Source organism: Gymnoscopelus microlampas, assembly GCF_963454915.1.
Source record: "Gymnoscopelus microlampas genome assembly, chromosome: 17".
Taxonomy (NCBI): Eukaryota; Metazoa; Chordata; class Actinopteri; order Myctophiformes; family Myctophidae; genus Gymnoscopelus; species Gymnoscopelus microlampas.
The window spans coordinates 35,563,166-35,580,824 of record NC_139954.1 but is presented as its reverse complement, the minus strand read 5'-3'; the positions used below and the strand labels follow the sequence as shown (position 1 = coordinate 35,580,824).

The following is a 17,659-nucleotide window of genomic DNA, read 5'->3' as shown; positions in this document are numbered from 1 at the left end:
GTGAGAACAAAGACAGACACAAAAGAAGACCGAACGAGTAATAGTATGCATTAACCGAAACATTCTTTATTCATTGAGATATGGAAAAGAAAAGATTTAACATAAACTTGGACGACTCAGCTTTCACAAAAGAAAGACCACCGGTGTGTAGATTTGCTTGGTTACATATGGCTTTAAGTAACTAATGAGAGTTTACTATTTTGTTAGCCTCATAGCATAATTGCTTAACTCACTTTTTGGTCAAATTGACATTTTTGCCTCGTATAATTCTATTCTCCTAACACTGATGCATCATTGTGCCTTATTGCCTACGTCCTAAGCCAATCAGAATGATTGTTACAGTCCAACACCACGTAGGCAGAAAGTGCTCTCTTATGTCAACTTTTTGTCTTGGGCAGAAATTATTTTGAATGTAACAAGCATTCTGATAGGCTGAGGACATGGGCAGTAAGGCAAGGTGAATCAGCAGTGTTAGGAGAGTAGAATTAAGCAGATGTAAATAAAGGCAGATAAACATGACTTAGGCAAAATTTGTTTTTTACTTTCTGCCTAAGTCATCTAGTGATTTTATTTCCTTAAAAATATGAGGCAATTATGCTATGAGTTTAAGGATTTGTAGGTATACTCTATATTAGCCACAAAAACGTTTAATGTTCTTTCTAACTTTACTATTGTGATAACCCTGAAACATGACTGTCATATCATGACGAGCATGTGAACCATGGCTACTATTGCGACAAAAATATATCAAACTATAGTAATTGCAATAGCTAGGTCAAGCATAGCCCTTGGCTGTGATATTGCATACATTTCATGTGTGCCATTCTAGGGAGAGGGGTCAAGAATGGCCAAAACAAGTGCTAGTTGGATTACCTCTCCATCATTCTGATACAACATGTTCATGTCATTGAATTACAGATAAAGCCACAATTTGAACCTTCATCCAAGGGAGGTGTTTCATCTACGTCTTTTGAACCACCTGCGCCTCAGTCAGCTGGACAAGCCTTGTCCTATGCCGAATTTATCATCCAGAGCAAAAAGCATCCACCTGCACCCCAGGGAGCCTCTGCTTCTCCTCATAAACAATGCATTGTGAATCACAGTGCAAATACAGAACTCCATAGTGTGGCTGATTCTAGAGCCTTTGCCCACGGTGGTTCTGTAGTGACTAAGGACCAGGATGGACAGGCTGATGGAGAGGAAAGTGGATCATCAGAGGTTAAGCACAAAGAGGAGACTCAGATGACTGACGAAGGCCAAACTTGTGTAGAAGGTCAAAGATCAGAGCCAGGGATCAGCCTGGGTAATAAACCAGTGGGCTCAGGAAGTAGTATCATTGTCAGCCCCCGACAGGTAACCTTGAAAATGATGTAATAATAGATTAATTATATAATATTAGATAGCTCGTACCACAAAAGGACAATGTTGTTGGTGCATGAAATCACCTGAATTATTTGGTCGTTTTCTTTGTAGAGAGGAAATCCTATTCTGAAGTCTGTTAGGAGTGTCCCATGGGAGTTTGGTGAAGTTGTACCAGACTACGTCTTGGGACAAACGACCTGTGCTCTCTTCCTCAGGTCTGTACTTTGTGTCATGTGATGTATTTGCGTGTGAGAGAGGAAGACAAAGAGACACTGCCTTTAAAGCTACAATCCACAAGTTGTGTCCTTCCCTAAAGGAGAGAGGCAATTTCAACTGTGAAACGCGGGTTTCAAACCCTGATCTCCCGCATGGGAAACCAAACATCTCACCTTAGAGGGAATCCCCACTTTTCCTTGGGAGATATTGGGCTTGTGAGCTTCAGGCAGGACTACTCGTCAACCAGTGAGTGTCCTACCTGACAGCAGGGTCTAAATTTCTTATAATGGAAGAGTAGGGAGACCCTCTCTAACCACTGCAGATGTGCTAGTTATCTTGTATTTAACATACTCTACCATACAGATTGGTTTTAGTCATACAATTAAGTTCCGGATTGCAGCTGTAAATGCTTTATCATCAAAAATAGCTGATCTACAAGTTCACAACTTGTCACAACAGAACGCATTGTGCTCTTTTCTTGAGTAGAGTGAAAAGGAGGGGACGAAGTATAGACCCTTGGGGAGACCTTATAGCCTATTGTGTGCATTGAGTCTACTGTGAGAGTCTTAGTACAAATATACTGCACTCATCTTCTGTATCTTATCTTATCCATTTTGTTGGGGGGGGGGTTTGACATTGATTCTACAGCCTTCGGTACCACAACCTCAACCCCAATTATATCCATGAACGCCTCAAACTGCTTGGACGGACTTTCACTCTCCGAGTATTACTGGTTCAAGTAGACGTGGTGAGTGAACATTTTAAAAGATCACCATGTTAGTTATCTGATAAGACTAGTAGGCTTAATCTAGGTTCAACAATTTAACAAAATCCAATTCAATCAATATTATCTGAGTGTAAATGTCTGAATGAAAATGATATGCTGTGGAACCGTTTTCTTTTAAAATGTTTTATTTGATGTCCTTTCATATACTTCTATTGTTACACACCAAGCTCTGCAGAACATTTTCCTACCTACGATTTTAGTTTTTTTTCTTTCTGAGGTGCTATTTTAATACAGTTGCATATACACTGTCATTTACAGTACATAATGTTGGTATTGATTTGCATTACAGAAAGACCCCCATCATTCACTGAAGGAGCTAGCTCGCATCTGCATCATGGCCGACTGCACTCTCATCTTAGCTTGGAGGTAAACCCTGTAAGAGAATTTCCCATTCCCTGCAAGAGCCAGATAAACTTTCTATTTGTGCCTAAGCAAGTGTATTGTGAAAAAAAAGAAAAGTATGGGGCATACCCGTTTTGACAACAGTGCATCGTTGACCTCATTATTGCAATGTCCCCAGTTTGATTCTGTGTGGAGACCTGTGGTGCATGTCGTTCCCCATGCGCACCGTCAGGGTGGTTTTGTCCCCCCCCCCCCCCACGATTCAGTCTGGCTACCTAGTACCCCCATTGTAACTACAATACAGTACACACAATTTGTGTATTGGCTGCTTTAAGCACTATCTCTCTGCTGTCTGCTCTGTACCTGACTGTGTGAATGCCCCTTTCCCTCTAAATGCCACAACGTCACCAAATGAAACTGCTGATTGGTGTGTATAGGCTACAGAACAATAGAAGACAACTACCCACTTCACATAGAGACCACTTGCATCAACTCCATGAGAAAAGGCGGGCGGAACGAGGCTACACCAACTCTGTAGCTGTTACACATAAACAGAGAGGATCGAGTAGTCGAAAATAAATGAGCCAAAGCAAGTCATTTTTCCAAAGTAAACTAGTTTATTAGTTTCATAGGAAATAACATTCTTGGGATTTGACACCCTATATTAAGTAGGTTACACATCTATCCAAATCTGTAAAGGTTATTGAAATGTTCGATTTTGAGCTTAAAATAATAGAAACAAGTTTCTCTCTCAGCGTGACTGTGTTAACTAAAGTTAACCAGAGATCTCACCCATGTAGGCTATTCACACACATGTTATTTTTTCTGCAACAGTGTTGTTTAGAGTAGAATGGAGTGCTTCAGCCTTTCAAGAGCAAATAAATCAAGGTATTTTTCTCCACACTTCTAGCAATTGCAAAATCTCCATCTCTTTTTAACTCTGCACTACTGAAGTAGCTTCTTCCTCTAGCTCTTATTTTATAAAGAAATGCAATGTTTCATGGAGTTCTTCTAACTACTAAACTTGATTTTCCTTTAGCTAAATAGACAGTCAGAAAATGTACAATCTATGCATTGTTGGTCTTCATCAGAGCAACTTATAACTGTCAACTAACAACACATTTAAGTGCTTAGTTAAACTCAAACAAACAAAGAGTGTAGCTAATATAACCATGGACTTGACAGTGAACTTTGTGACGTCACCGTCTGGCCATCTCCACCCTGGTCGTTTATCAAAATATAACCTTTAAAAAGAAAACAAAAACAAAATCTTCCAAGCACTATTTTGGAATAAGATAAAGTCAAATCTAGACTGTTACTTGGGGAGGTTGCAGTTGCACAAAACATTATTGGGTTTTGCCTATATTGATAACATCCCTGTGTTGAACTGACAGCCCGGAGGAGGCAGGACGTTACCTGGAGACATATAAGGCCTATGAGAAGAAACCAGCTGATCTCCTGAAGGAGCATGTTGAGAAAGACTACTTATCCAAGGTTTGTAAAAACAAAAAAAGAAGCATAATCCTAAATCATACCGTATCCCATTGTTTTCAATGATCTAGGCCTATGGGTAATAAGCTAACCTAGTTCCAGAATGAGAACACAATTAACGACACTTTAGTCCCTTGAAAACAGACATGGAAATTGTTGTATGCAAAATTATGTAATTCATTTGTATTATCACTTTAAACTGATGGTGCTATTTCTTCTTCCAGGTGACTGACTGCCTGACGACTGTGAAGTCTGTCAACAAGACTGATGCCATTACCCTCTTGTCTACCTTCTCTGTAAGTCTTCACCAAGCAGAATGACATTTCTGTTTTTAGGATTTACAAAATGATATGATTTTGTCATTTGTCTGAAATGGTCATGTGTTATGAGGGAGTAGTCTTAAAGGAACATAAAGGAGATAAAGGAACATACATGTCCTTTTTTCAGTCTGTAGATGGGATCATCAATGCTTCTAAAGAAGACTTAGGCCTCTGCCCAGGCTTAGGACCACAAAAGGTGAGAGAAATAGAGTCATATATAAGATACAGAGGTCAGGGTGTATTCTTTGAAGCTCATTTGTTTGCTATATTGTGTTTGCAGGCAAAACGTCTGTATGATGTGCTCCACCAACCCTTCCTCAAGTCTAAGAAGAAAGACAGCTGAAGCACCTTTATGGGCTTGCTCACAGTTTTTTAAACCACTTTGAGAGAGAGCTGAACATATTTAGCACCTTTTTGTGCTTGCTCACAATTTTTAAACCACGTCCCTATTCTGGGCATGTCATAGGAAAACATTTGGCAAAAATAGCAGATCTACAAGCTCAAACACGGTCAACAAAGTATATCAGGGTAAATAGAGGTATAGGTGAATTATATACGTGTAGGTATATTATAAGTAAGTATATACAGTTACAATTATTATCCAGTGCATTAGCTTGCACAATACACCTGCAAGACATCATTGATTTAGAGGAAAAAATGTGCTCTCACTGGGGTGAAAATATTAAATGTATTAAAATGACATGAAAAGTGACAAACTATTTAAAGCTGCAAATATTATATTTATAACACATTGACTGTATTTCCAAGTCGTGCTGGGCACTGATTTCATGTTTTATGAATGTGACAGTTTTTGGGCAATGGATAATATTGTATTTACCGGATAATAGTTAAAATAACATGTATGATTTTCCTATGTACATTCAAATGTTTTTGTTTTCAATAAATGTAGGCCTATTCACTGTAATAACATTATTGTCAGTGTGCTGACACACACATCACACTCAAGTTAATTAGGCTTACAGTTGATTAAGTGTAAATAATCATTTCAAAAGCTCTTCAGTCATTGTTATTTCATAATTTAAAATACAGGTCCATATTGGTGCAATACATTTTTGTGTATACTGTCTGTCTGTCTGTATATGATGGGTTCATGTTTAAATCATAGAATTGAAATGGATAGAAAGTAATGTTCTTGGTGAAGAGACAATGTTGATCTCGGCATGTGTCAGCTGGTCAAAGTGTCACAATATGACAAAACAAGTTCCTAAGTCAGTGGTCCTCAAGCTTTTCAGGCCGCGACCCCCCCCCAAAATAATCATATTTGAAATGGGGACCCCCCCACCCTGATAAGCACTTGGAATTGTAGGAGTTGGCGTTCCATTAAGTTTAATTAATTAATTGCAGATCTACAAGCTCACGCGAGGCGTTGTGAGCTTGCAGATTGTCTATTTTCACAATGTTTGCCTCTTATATAATTTGACAATTTGGCCAATGTTTGACCAGTTTTTATAGTATAGTTTTTTGATTACTTTCAGTTAGTTTCAACATTCAGTTAATGGTATTTTTTTTTCTTTTCTTTCTTTTTTTTTCTTTGTAGACTTAAAAAGGTCTTAAAAGTCCTGAAATTGTCACTGTCTTCTGGAGACCCCCCAAAATCATGTAGGGACCCCCCTGGGGGTCCCGACCCACAGGTTGAGAACCACTGTCCCAAGTGTCCGTTTTGCACCAGTCAAGGGCGATGAAATGATGAATTCCTGCACATTTTCATCATAGAGTTAAAAACCAGGGATTTTGATTGGAGTTTCTTTCTACCTGCTCTACTTCTATGTTGTAAGTTTACAATGACGTAAAAACCAGGAAGCCGTCTTTTTTTTTTGCGCTAGAAGTGTTGCTGTGTTGATCATACTGTCTTCTTTGTGTTCAAAACCACACCGTAATCTTTAGTTTAGCTAAGCTTAAGCTACAGCCCATGAAAGCAGGTTTTCATAGGAAGGAAAGGCAGCGAGCCAGTGAAGTCAATAACCATCACAAATAATGCAGCAGGCAGAAAAGGAAAAAGAGGATGAAGATGAATCGTGTCCTGAGGAATTTGTGGGACTTTGTGACTTCACAGCCAGTGACAGTGACCAGGTAGAGCAGAGGTTTTCAACCGTTATTTATTCGGCATTTGAGCCACGGACCACCATTTGATGAGATTTAGCCTCTCAGACCCAATAAGACTTAGAAATATTTTGTTATTGTTGGATACGATATTGTCCACAATTCCATGCTGTATTGATGGTACCATAGGAGAGATAATAACAGGCAAACGTTGATCAAAATAACAATTCTTCTCCACATTCTCTTTTGTGTAGACTTCTTGTAAATTCAGTAATGCAGATGTTTAACAATAATTTAACTCTTGAGAGCTAAAATTATAAATGGTTTATAAACGGTTTCATTTTACACTCAAGAGTTAATGATGTACCCAATAAGGGTCCATTTGGTTTCATTTTACACTCTCAAGAGTTAAAGATCTATAAGAATCCATTTCGTTACCAACTCTCCATCATTTAGCTGGGGACCACCTGGAACCCCGCCCATTTGGTTACATTGGTACACGAAGTAAAAATAGGGAAACGAGACATAGGGAAAAGTTCTTAAAAAGGTGAAGTAGCAGAATTATATGGATCCAACTGCAGAGTAATGACACCACAAGGGCAGAAAGTTGCTAGTTGTAGGCTGCAGACTATCTGTATTCCAGTAAATGTAGTGGCTTTGGAAGCCTTTCTACTGTCAAATGCTGTACAATTGAATGATGATATACAGTACTATATTCTGACAGTAATCATATTGCTACAGAGCGTTTGCTCAGTCACAGGGGTCTGTCCAGCTCTTTAGAAAACAGAATATAGTACATTTTCAGGCCTAGGTGACAAAATGTAATAGAAATGCCAATCAGGAGAGAGCACTGAAAATGCATTTTCTGTTTAATAAAAATATTTTAAAAATATATATTTTTGCAAGTAGGCCTAATGTAAAAGTATGCGTGATGTGAACATGCACAGTACATCATTATCAGACTTAATTTTATCGTTCAACTTCTTGTTTATGCCCCAAAATGACTGGATATAGAGGTTTTGTAGCTATTTGTAGCAATTCTAGAAATATTAGACCTTAATTGTCGAATGTTCAATCATGTTCTAACCATGTACACTTTACTTTACTTAAAACACTTTCCAAATATATATATATGTTTTACCATTTTGGACAAAATAGCCAAACCTATCCTGTTACTGTTCAAACACAACATTTGTAGGCTATTATGATAATGCCAAATTATAACATACCGGGTAGGTGTTGTTTTTTCCACATTAGTTGCAGTGTTAAAATAATAATAATAATCATTATTATTGTTATTAGCTTAGTTTCAGCGCCGGTGACAGGATCCTTGTGCATGTAAAGACATCATCATCATGGTGGTGGGGAGAGCTGCATGGTGTCTTTGGCTATGTTCCAACCAGCTATCTGCTGCACCAAGGCCTGGAGGAGGAAGACAGCTCCTTAGAGGACCCATGGCAAGATGAAGAATACTTCAGCAGTTATGGGACATTGGTTGGTTATCTTTCATTTAAAATCAGCCATATGACACATTATTACAGTAGTATAGCATTACTTATTACTATTTGATATTTATAGTATTAACTCATATTAATCTATTAAGACCGGTAAAGCATCTGTGTCATTTTAGATTTCTTCGGCTATTCAAAAATAGCAGATATACAAGCTTATAGCGCGGCCGATCTGCTGTATTTTTCTTTTTTTTTATCGTGAAAATGTGTGCAAATCTTTGAATATACTTTTTTTTTTTTAAACGAAAATGTTTACCTCAAATCTTTGCTTCTGGGGGTCCCTGGAACAACTTAATATTCTGAGATGGGGGTCCGCGGCCAAATACATATCACTTTTGAGGGTCCTTGACATGAAAAAAAAACACTGATTATAGCAACATTTTATAGATTATAGATAACACGTCTTTTCAAAAAACTTTTAGGGTTTAGAAGACATTTGTAAAATCCCCAGAAGGAAAGATTTGAGTTACTAATGTTCGATTTGCACAATTTTTATTTAAAGAAATGCAGATATGCAAGCTCGAGTGACGCGCTATGAGCTTGTATATCTGCTATTTTTTTAATCGCCAAAGAAATCTAAAATAACACAGATGCTTTCCCGGTCTGAATGGGTTAATACTTTACTACACATAATGTGTTTTAACACACAATAACGTGCCTAATTATTTGTGTGACTCACTAATATGTCTGTCTGATACAGAGGCTTCATTTGGAGATGCTCTCAGACAAGCCTCGTACTGAAGCCTATCGCCAGACCATCCTCAACAACAGCTCTTCTCTGAGAGGCAAGGCATTGATGGACCTTGGCTGTGGGACTGGCATCATCAGTCTGTTCTGTGCACAGCTGGCAAAACCATCCGTGGTAAGTTAATAGTAGTAAAATTGCTTTAAAGGGGGATATTTTCTCTCTCTCACACACGCACGCACGCACGCACACACACACGCACCTTCCTTCTCATGCCTTTTTAGTTTTTTAAACTCTTGACAGAGACAATTCTTGAAAGCCCCATATGGGTAACCGGAGTCCCTCAGGGCTCAATACTAGACTTCTCTGTTTTCTGTTATTGTGGGGAAAGCTTTCGCTGAAAATAGCCGATTGACAAGCTCACAACGCGACGAACCGCGTCGCGTTGTGAGCTTGTAGATCGGCTATTTTCAGCGAAAGCTTTCCCCACAATACCGATGCTGGGGTTTTAAATGGTTAAAGCTCCAATAGGGGCACTGAGTTATGGACGAGAACTATATGAAGCCATACATCGCAGTGCTTATACCTCCATCTAGTGGACAAGGAGCGTCACAACAACTATTGAGTGTAGCCCGCTGCAGAACAACACTGCATGGCATGCCGTCTTCTGTGGTCTTGTAGGTGTATGCTGTGGAGGCCAGCTCTATGGTGGATTACACCAGGCAGCTAGTGAAGACGAACGGCTGCGAGGCGGTGGTGACCGTGCTTCAGGGCCGAGCCGAGGAAATAGACCTACCTAAGCAGGTGGACGTCCTGGTGTCTGAATGGATGGGAAACTGCCTGCTGGTACTATTACCATTACTACTAATGATAATAATAGTCAAACATAATGATAATACCATACATTTTACTTAGCACTTTAACAGGTACTCAAATGTTGTATGTATGGAATGCAGGAAATAATAGGTACAAGAGGATTGCCCTTAACTATGGGGTGGCCATAGCTGAATGGTTAGAGAGCCCGCCCGAGGTCCCAGGCACGATTCTGGTCCTCAGCAATGTGTCAAAGTGTCTCTGAGCAACACACTTTACCCCTAACTGCTCCCCCCCTCCGAGCTCCTCTGTGAGCAGCACTCAGCTGGGTGAAGCTAAGCGGAAGTTCCCCCGCGGGATTAATTAGGTATAAAAAAATAAGCAACTACTTATTCTCAGATAGTGATTAATAAGTTCCCATGAAGGCAAAGAAACAACAAGACAATTCAATGCTTTACATGAAATATTAAGCAATGGAAACACGTTATAACATTTGAATTCAGTTAAAAGAAAGGGTTAAACATCTATCTCCTTAATAGGAAACAAAACAAAAGAAGTAAAAATGAAATAGAAAAATAACAGAGTAAAATTACAGTTCAGAAGAATAACTAAAGAAAGCTAATTTCACTTATCATTGAAATTTCACTCTAATGTGTGGTATAGAAATGTATAATTTTACGCTCCATTTAGCCATGAATGTAAAGCATAATTTATACTTTGTTGCACAAAGGTCATGCCTCTTCCTGTCTCCTCCTCTCCCTCTGGCCTAGTTTGAATTCATGGTTGAGTCAGTCCTGGTGGCCAGGGACCGCTGGCTGAGGGAAGGAGGGGTTATGTGGCCGTCCTCTGCTTCGCTCACATTGGTCCCCTGCCAGGCACAGACCTACTACACAGAGAAGATGGCCTTTTGGGACAGGCCCTATGGGCTGGATTTCACTGCTTTAAAGTAAGGGTCATTCTTCAAGGTATCAAGAAGACTCACCTCAAAACCAACTCACCTCAGAGGTAGGAATACTCACCTCGGAAGACTCACCTCAGAGGTAGGAATACTCACCCCCAAGATTTTCGGGGGGTAGGAACACTCACCCCATGACCTGAGAACACTCACCTCGGAAGACTCACCTCAGAGGTAGGAATACTCACCCCAATGTTTAAAAAAAGGTAAAAAGGTAGATCTACCGGCTTGTGAGCTATGATGTTTAATCCATATCTGGATTACTCCATATCTGGATTAAATTCTTTCTTTGAAGGTATAGAATTAATAAAGTGCTTTAAATAGTGCTTTAAATACAAGGTAGATTTCATCAGAAAAGGTAAAAAGGTAGATCTACCGGCTTGTGAGCTTTCCATTTTCACAGAATGCTTTCATAATGTGAGCTTTCCATTTTCACAGAATGCTTTCATAATGATGTTTAATTACATTTAGCTAATTAAAGTGCTTTAAATACAAGGTAGATTTCATCAGAAAAGAAGGTAGATTTCATCAGAAAAGTGAACAAACCCTATACCTAACCCTCACCCTAACCCTAACCGCACGCGGAAGCCACTAGTCGGAGTGGCGAGATGTCGGCGTGGAAGACTGTTACCGGTCATTTGCTATGTGTCTCCAGCTCCACACCTTGCCCCATCCACCTATTAGATATCAAACAATGAATCATTAAGTGGGATATTAGTGTTAAGTGGTCAACCCCCCTCCTCCCCTTCACTCCTGTGCCCCCATCAAACAAACAAACAAACAAACAAACAAAGGTAGGAACCCAGAGAAATGAACATTCCAATGTCAATTTATGTTGTTAAATTACATTTAGCTAAGCATTATTGCACTTTAGTTACTTTAGTTACTATTAGATATACATTTCACTATTGTAAGCATTATTGAACTTTAGTTACTAATAGATATACATTTCACTATAGTAAGCATTATTGAACTTTAGTTACTATTAGATATACATTTCACTATTGTAATATCTAATAAATATCAAATACATCTAATATGTATACAGTGATGTTAGGTTTTTAATTAAGTGAGTCCCGGGACTCACTGGTGGTCATTTGAATGAGTCCCACTAATCTTAGATTAGATGTTGGCCTATTTGACAGTGCAAAAGCATTTGCCTCTGATGCCTATAACATTAACGAGCGTCAACAAGCGTCAGCTGGAAACAGACGCACACACCTGCCTGCTGCAGTGCTCTAATTTGAAAGTGACTGGAGTCTGTCTCATTTCTCTGCAAAAGCCTTTGAATATGATGGAACATGATTACTGTGATTATTGTAAGCTCACATTTCATATCACACACACACCATTACAGTAATAATTTATGCAACTTTCACTAACCCTCCCCCCCCCCATAAAAACAAATAATAATACAAAAATATTTTTAATCAAAAAATATTTTTTATCAAAAAATATTTTTTTATCAAAACTTTTTTTTTTTATCTGTGAAATATTTTCGCGGACCCCCTGGCTATGCGTCGCGGACCCCCAGGGGTCCGCGGACCCCACTTTGAGAACCGTGGCATTACACCATTGAGTTTTTCTGGGTGAGTTTTCCTACCCCCGGGGGGAGTATTCCTACCCCTGAGGTGAGTGTTCCGAGGTGAGTGTTCTCAGGTCCTGAGGTGAGTTTACCCACCCCCCGGGGTGACTGTTCCTACCCCCGAGGTGAGTATTCCTTTTTCAGTTGAGGTGAGTTTGTCTTGAGGTGAGTCTTCTTGTATTCATTATTCAACCACACAGTGCGCTCACTTCACTTAAGCACAATATTTGTTGTGTTGTGCCTTTGTACGGTATTCTATTGAAATACAGCAAGTTTTTAGTGGAATTCTAAAATATTTCATGCTGAAATGAATGATGACAGGTGGTTATTAGCTTTTGCCATTTTACGTATTATTTTTAGCTGGTGTCTGACATAAGTAGTATGTCAGCAGGATATTATGCATGTGTAACGGCGAAAGATTAAGCCAGATGCACTTCAGTGTCCAATTTATGTTGAACTATCTGTAGTAATAGCAGCCTGTTGAATATAAGCACTGAATATGAGTAGACTGTTCAGCCATCAGACTTACATACAAGAAAGGAACTATATGTATGTTATGACCTCCTGCTTTGTATGAGAGGCGAACAGCCTTTTCCTGTGAAGTTGAAGCGCAAGGTCAAGAGAGTCAGAGTCAGAGAGAGTCAGCGCACTGAAGTCAAGGCACAGACTACTGTGTTGTTGACGGACGAACGGATGTACGCTTATGAGAAACAACTAAAATAAAACCTGGCAAAACAGTTGCGTGCATTAGCACAAGATGAGGATAAAGGAAACATTCAGTCTAAATGTCCAGTTTGATAATTCACAACTACTGTGCCAGATAATCCCCACACCAAGAGAGTAAAAAAAGAAAAAAGTTTCAGTCATTATTCAGTCCGACTTCACTGTAGCCTATAGTAGCCTTTTCATAATGATATTTGTACTTAGGCTGTCCTGAAAGTTTATAATATTTAGAGAAATCTAAAGTTTCAAATACAAAAGTAGTAGCCTAGTAGTAGTTGTGAATTAGCAAACTGGACATTTAGACTGAATGTTTCTTTTATCCTCATCTTGCGCTAATGCACCCAACTGTTTTATTCTGTTTTATTTGTGTTGTTTCTCATAAGCGTGCATCCGTTGTCCATCAACAACACAGTAGTCCACCAAGGCTGTTCGCGTATGAGAGTATATTCTGAAGGATGTGTCTACCTTTGCAGGCCTCTGGCCCAGCAAGAGTTCTTCACCAAGCCAAAGTTCAGCCACCTCACCCAGCCCGATGACTGCTTGGCCACTCCCTGTGATGTCATCTCACTGGATATGCACACTCTGCAAGTCGCAGATTTAGAGGTATTGAGAATGGATGGGCAACCACGACAATATCCTCTTGCCCTATTTATACCTCACCCCACCTCCAGCGTACAGCATACAGTACATCCACACACAGTTGTTGTTTCAATATTGTTCCCTATATGCTAGGAAATGAAAGGCCAGTTTGAGTTTCCTGTGAAGAAGTTGGGTACTTTCCATGGGTTCACTGCCTGGTTTGCTGTCTATTTTCAAAGCCTGGAGACGGGGGCTGCAACAGTGGAGCTCAACACAGGACCTAACTCAGAGTAACAGAATGCAAAGTATTTCCCTCAATACATATTTACTTGTGTGCTTGTATCAACAAATACAATGGTTTTCAACAAATATACTTATATTATACTACAGACTGTATATTACACTATATACTGTATATTACATATTTATATAGCACTTTTCAACACGTCAGCTGAAAAATGCTTTACGCAATATTCAAATATTGAGACTCAGAGAAGGGGACAATAGATTTGTGACTCGGACTCGAGTCTGACTTGAATCACAATTGACTTGACTTGTAAAAACAACATAGACTTGACATAGACTTGCATGGGTATGACTTGGATTTGAGGTGGATGCCGTAATAAGAGACTTATTATTTCACTTTAAAACACTTCTGGGGTCATTTTAACTTTTACTCTGGCTTTTGTGTGCACCCCAGACAATTTTTAAGTCACTTGATTCAATATTTATATAGTTGATATTAATCTTAATCAGACCCCAATCAGAGAGATAAGGGTTGCTGTAGGAGAATGCTAGCACAAAAATGTGTGTTAGGACACATTAAAACATGCTACCGTTGAGACTTGACTTATTTGAAACGTGAAGGTTAAGACTTGAGAGACTTGTGATTTTCATAGCAATGAAACTTTGCTAGTTTGTCTGATAACATGAGTGCTTTAGGAGCGGAGCCTTAAGGCTGCAGCATACTCCAAACTGAAAAAATAAGATGTACAAGCTTATTTCTGAGGAATTAGGAAACATTTACAAAGATATTTAGACATTTTAGAAATTCTTTGAAAAAAAGATTTTGTCTACAATGACATGCCCAAAATACAGAGGTCAGGGTTAATGTGGTTAAAGGACAACTCTGTCAAAAGCAGTGTCTGAACACAACCAATTCAAATATGGTCCACAGATTAGATTAAAAAATATCACTCGCCTTTCAAATTTATACTAGACCTAAAAAAAACTTCTATTGAAGATTAGTAGCATTTTCAACCAGAACTCATTATCGATGAATAAAAGCAGGTCAGTCTTGTGAAAAAATACTCTGTCTCACCAGGCCGACTCACTGGAAGCAGACCCTCTTCATGCTTGACAGCCCAGTCTCTGTGCATATTGGAGACTCAATCAGTGGGGCTATTGTTCTACGTAGGAATCCAGTCTGGAGGCGCCATATGACTGTTACAATACAGTGGAGCATCAACACTATTAGTGAAGGAAAGGACAACTGCCAGGCAAGTGTCCTATCCTCACTTCATATTAAGCATGCATTGCAGTGTGGTAAGTGGTATGGTTTGAAGACCATAGCAATGAACACTATTGTTTTCTTAACCACTTACGCCCTGTTTTATGCTTCGTCATGCGACAGTGTCACGTGCAAAGAGACGATTTGCAAGCTCACAATGCTTTGCGACGCGCTGTTAAATATTTAAAAAGTTGTTAAGATTTTGAAAATGTCTGCCACCACCTATTCCCAGAATAGGGATGCCAGGTTGAAAGTGGTTAACATTTAGCAACAATGTTGCAACTATTTTACCTATGAAATTGCCTATTAATATTTCAGTGGTTGTCTTAAAGTGACTTGACCTTTAACTCCTTTATGTTGTCCTTGTATCACTTGTGTCACTGTCTGTCCACAGATTCAAACAAAAAGTTTCCCCATGTGGAGATGACATCCTACTGCTGTCACATCCAGTCTCCGTGTGGACGTCAGAGTCAGAGGGACGTGTGATTAGCATTGTGCGCAGTCAGTTTGAGAACAGAATTCATACTCCTACTACGGGACATAGCATAATAACCAACTAATTGCACAGAGTATACATACTGTAGAGCTGTTCCCCAGCACACACCCACAGAAATCCACAACCATCTGCACACAGGTCATATTGATCAACACCTGGCAACATCTCCCAGGCTTTTAACTATCACATCAGAAGCATAACTTCTAAAATTTATCAGTGGAGATACGTATACAGTGACAAATGTATTACAACTTTTTTTCATGTTTTATTTTAATATGCATATCATGTTATTACAGGACTAATATGTTATATTGAGATTTGGTACCAGTGCTGTATATCAGTATTTATAAAAAAAGAAAAGAAATTGTAAGTGATTGTAAACACATTTATGTTGACTGGTACACATTACAAGACTGGGCCACATCATAAATAAAGCATTTCTTTGTACACTATTCTGGGAGAGTTACTGAAGTATAATGGACTCTACTGGTTTTGTGTTATTGTTCTGTGTTACTTAAAGTTTAGTTTTCAAGTTCTCTTGATGCAGGTCAGCAATTATTTCTAGTGGTAACCTACTATAATAGTTTTGCTCTGTATTAAATATGACTGTTTACTGGTCCGTTTTCAAAGTGGTGATATTTAGTGCATTATAAATTACATACATTTACTTGGTATAAGAGCAGTTTAGTTTTTTTCATAATTGAGGCCATTCAAGTGGTCATGTTTCCAGTTTCCCCCTAGCTCTTGTTCTGGAGCGCGTGCTGACCTCTGAGGAGACACGGACAGTAGACAAGGACTGAGGAGAGGAAGGCCTGGAGAGTGGGACAAACGAGGGAGGTTTGACAACTTTCTCCTCAACCTTCTCAGGTTTAGCCCTTCTCTGCTTCAAGTGTTTATCACAATGGTTCACAAATGTATTCATCTTTGCAAAGGTCTTGTTGCACACTTTGCAGTGATAAGGGCGCTGCCCTCTGTTAAGACGCATATATAGGCGTACATACGACGACCGCACAAAGGTACGACAGCAGACACCACACTTAAGGTCCTCCATGTTGGCTTGCGTTTCTTGCGGTGGGTCTGGCGCTGGCACCGGCAGTGACTGGCTCTGCTTGGACGATTCTTCTTCAGCCTTGTGAGAGAGCAGACTTGACAAGGAGCAGAAGCTCACACCGCACTGCTCACACTTATGCGGCCGCTCCCCGGTGTGCAGGCGAAGGTGTGCGACGAGCCCAGCCTTCTGAGCAAAGGCCTTGGCACAGAAGCTGCATTTGAAAGGCTTCTCTCCCGTGTGGAGCCGGCTGTGGGTCTTCAGGTGTGAGGCCCGGCCGAAGGTCTTCCCACACTCCGGGCATTTGAATGGCCTGTCCCCACTGTGGATCAGCTTGTGCGCCATCATGTGGGAGGCCTGGATGAAGAGCTTGCCACAGATCGCACACCGGTACTTCCTCTCCTTGTGAGAGGGCAGGTGAAGGGCCAGGTGGGCGGAGGATATGAATGTTTTGGTGCAGAGTGGGCAGCTGTGAGGGTCTGGGCGGAAGGCCCTTCTATGAAGCCGCCGGCCACTGGAGGGAGCAAGACGTGCACAGGACGGGCATTTAGAAGGCCCCTTTGCTTTGTGCAAACGCCTCTGTCTGTGTCTAGGGGTTGCTGCTGATGGCTGGGATTTGGAGATTGTAGCTTCTGCCTCTGGTGGGTTGAAATGACATCCGCAGTCTGAGCACTTGCGCTGCTCAGTTTCACCCGCTTTAACACTGATTTTTTCCAACATGATGCTTTCTACAACCATGGTGGTGAGAGAGGAGAAATGCCCTTTCCTTCACACACCATACCATAGGGACATCGGTATCTGCAAATTATAGCAAACACATACAAAAATGATGAATGAATGATGAATGCGTTTCACAGGTGTGCATAAAATTGTACACTGTCACAGCGCCAATAGTATCCTAATAGGCACACACTCCTGGAATTTTGTTTCTCAAACCCACTAAAACGTCCAAATCAAAGATATACAATAAAGCTTATAGCTTTACACAGGACCCCAATGGAAACAAGCCATATAGTGATTTCTTGGGTTAAATCCTTTTAGCATCCTTTTGTATTGAACTTGAAGTGTATGTAGGCCTACTATCTGTGTTTTTTTTTTGCAAACTGTTAATAAAGTATTCAATCAATCAAAAATCAATCAATCAAAAAGCGTGGTGGCCTACACCGATCACAACA

General features: G+C 39.9%; 2 protein-coding genes across 4 annotated transcripts; both read left to right on the top strand.

Annotated features, from left to right (window-relative positions):
* The first annotated feature begins 1 nt into the window (after position 1).
* On the top strand, positions 2 to 5,651 carry LOC311064550 (DNA excision repair protein ERCC-1-like). The gene is made up of 9 exons (XM_084084414.1): positions 2 to 143; positions 919 to 1,353; positions 1,474 to 1,577; positions 2,227 to 2,326; positions 2,655 to 2,731; positions 4,102 to 4,201; positions 4,423 to 4,494; positions 4,646 to 4,714; positions 4,799 to 5,651. Exons 1-9 carry the CDS (start codon positions 81 to 83, stop codon positions 4,859 to 4,861), a joined length of 1,083 nt encoding a protein of 360 aa, XP_083940540.1. The 5' UTR covers positions 2 to 80; the 3' UTR covers positions 4,862 to 5,651.
* A 715-nt stretch (positions 5,652 to 6,366) lies between these two features.
* On the top strand, positions 6,367 to 15,473 carry prmt2 (protein arginine methyltransferase 2). Of its 3 annotated transcripts, none has more exons than XM_084084439.1 (9): positions 6,367 to 6,609; positions 7,887 to 8,073; positions 8,791 to 8,952; positions 9,457 to 9,621; positions 10,359 to 10,534; positions 13,325 to 13,454; positions 13,584 to 13,720; positions 14,755 to 14,929; positions 15,335 to 15,473. In XM_084084439.1, the coding sequence occupies exons 1-9, from the start codon at positions 6,542 to 6,544 to the stop codon at positions 15,365 to 15,367; spliced, it is 1,233 nt and encodes a 410-aa protein (XP_083940565.1). In that variant the 5' UTR covers positions 6,367 to 6,541; the 3' UTR covers positions 15,368 to 15,473. The 3 variants fall into 3 exon arrangements, with proteins under 3 accessions (XP_083940565.1, XP_083940564.1, XP_083940566.1); XM_084084438.1 differs by having other exon boundaries at positions 7,882 to 8,073; XM_084084440.1 differs by lacking the exon at positions 15,335 to 15,473 and having other exon boundaries at positions 7,882 to 8,073; positions 13,584 to 13,735; positions 14,755 to 14,867.
* The last annotated feature ends 2,186 nt before the right edge of the window (positions 15,474 to 17,659 follow it).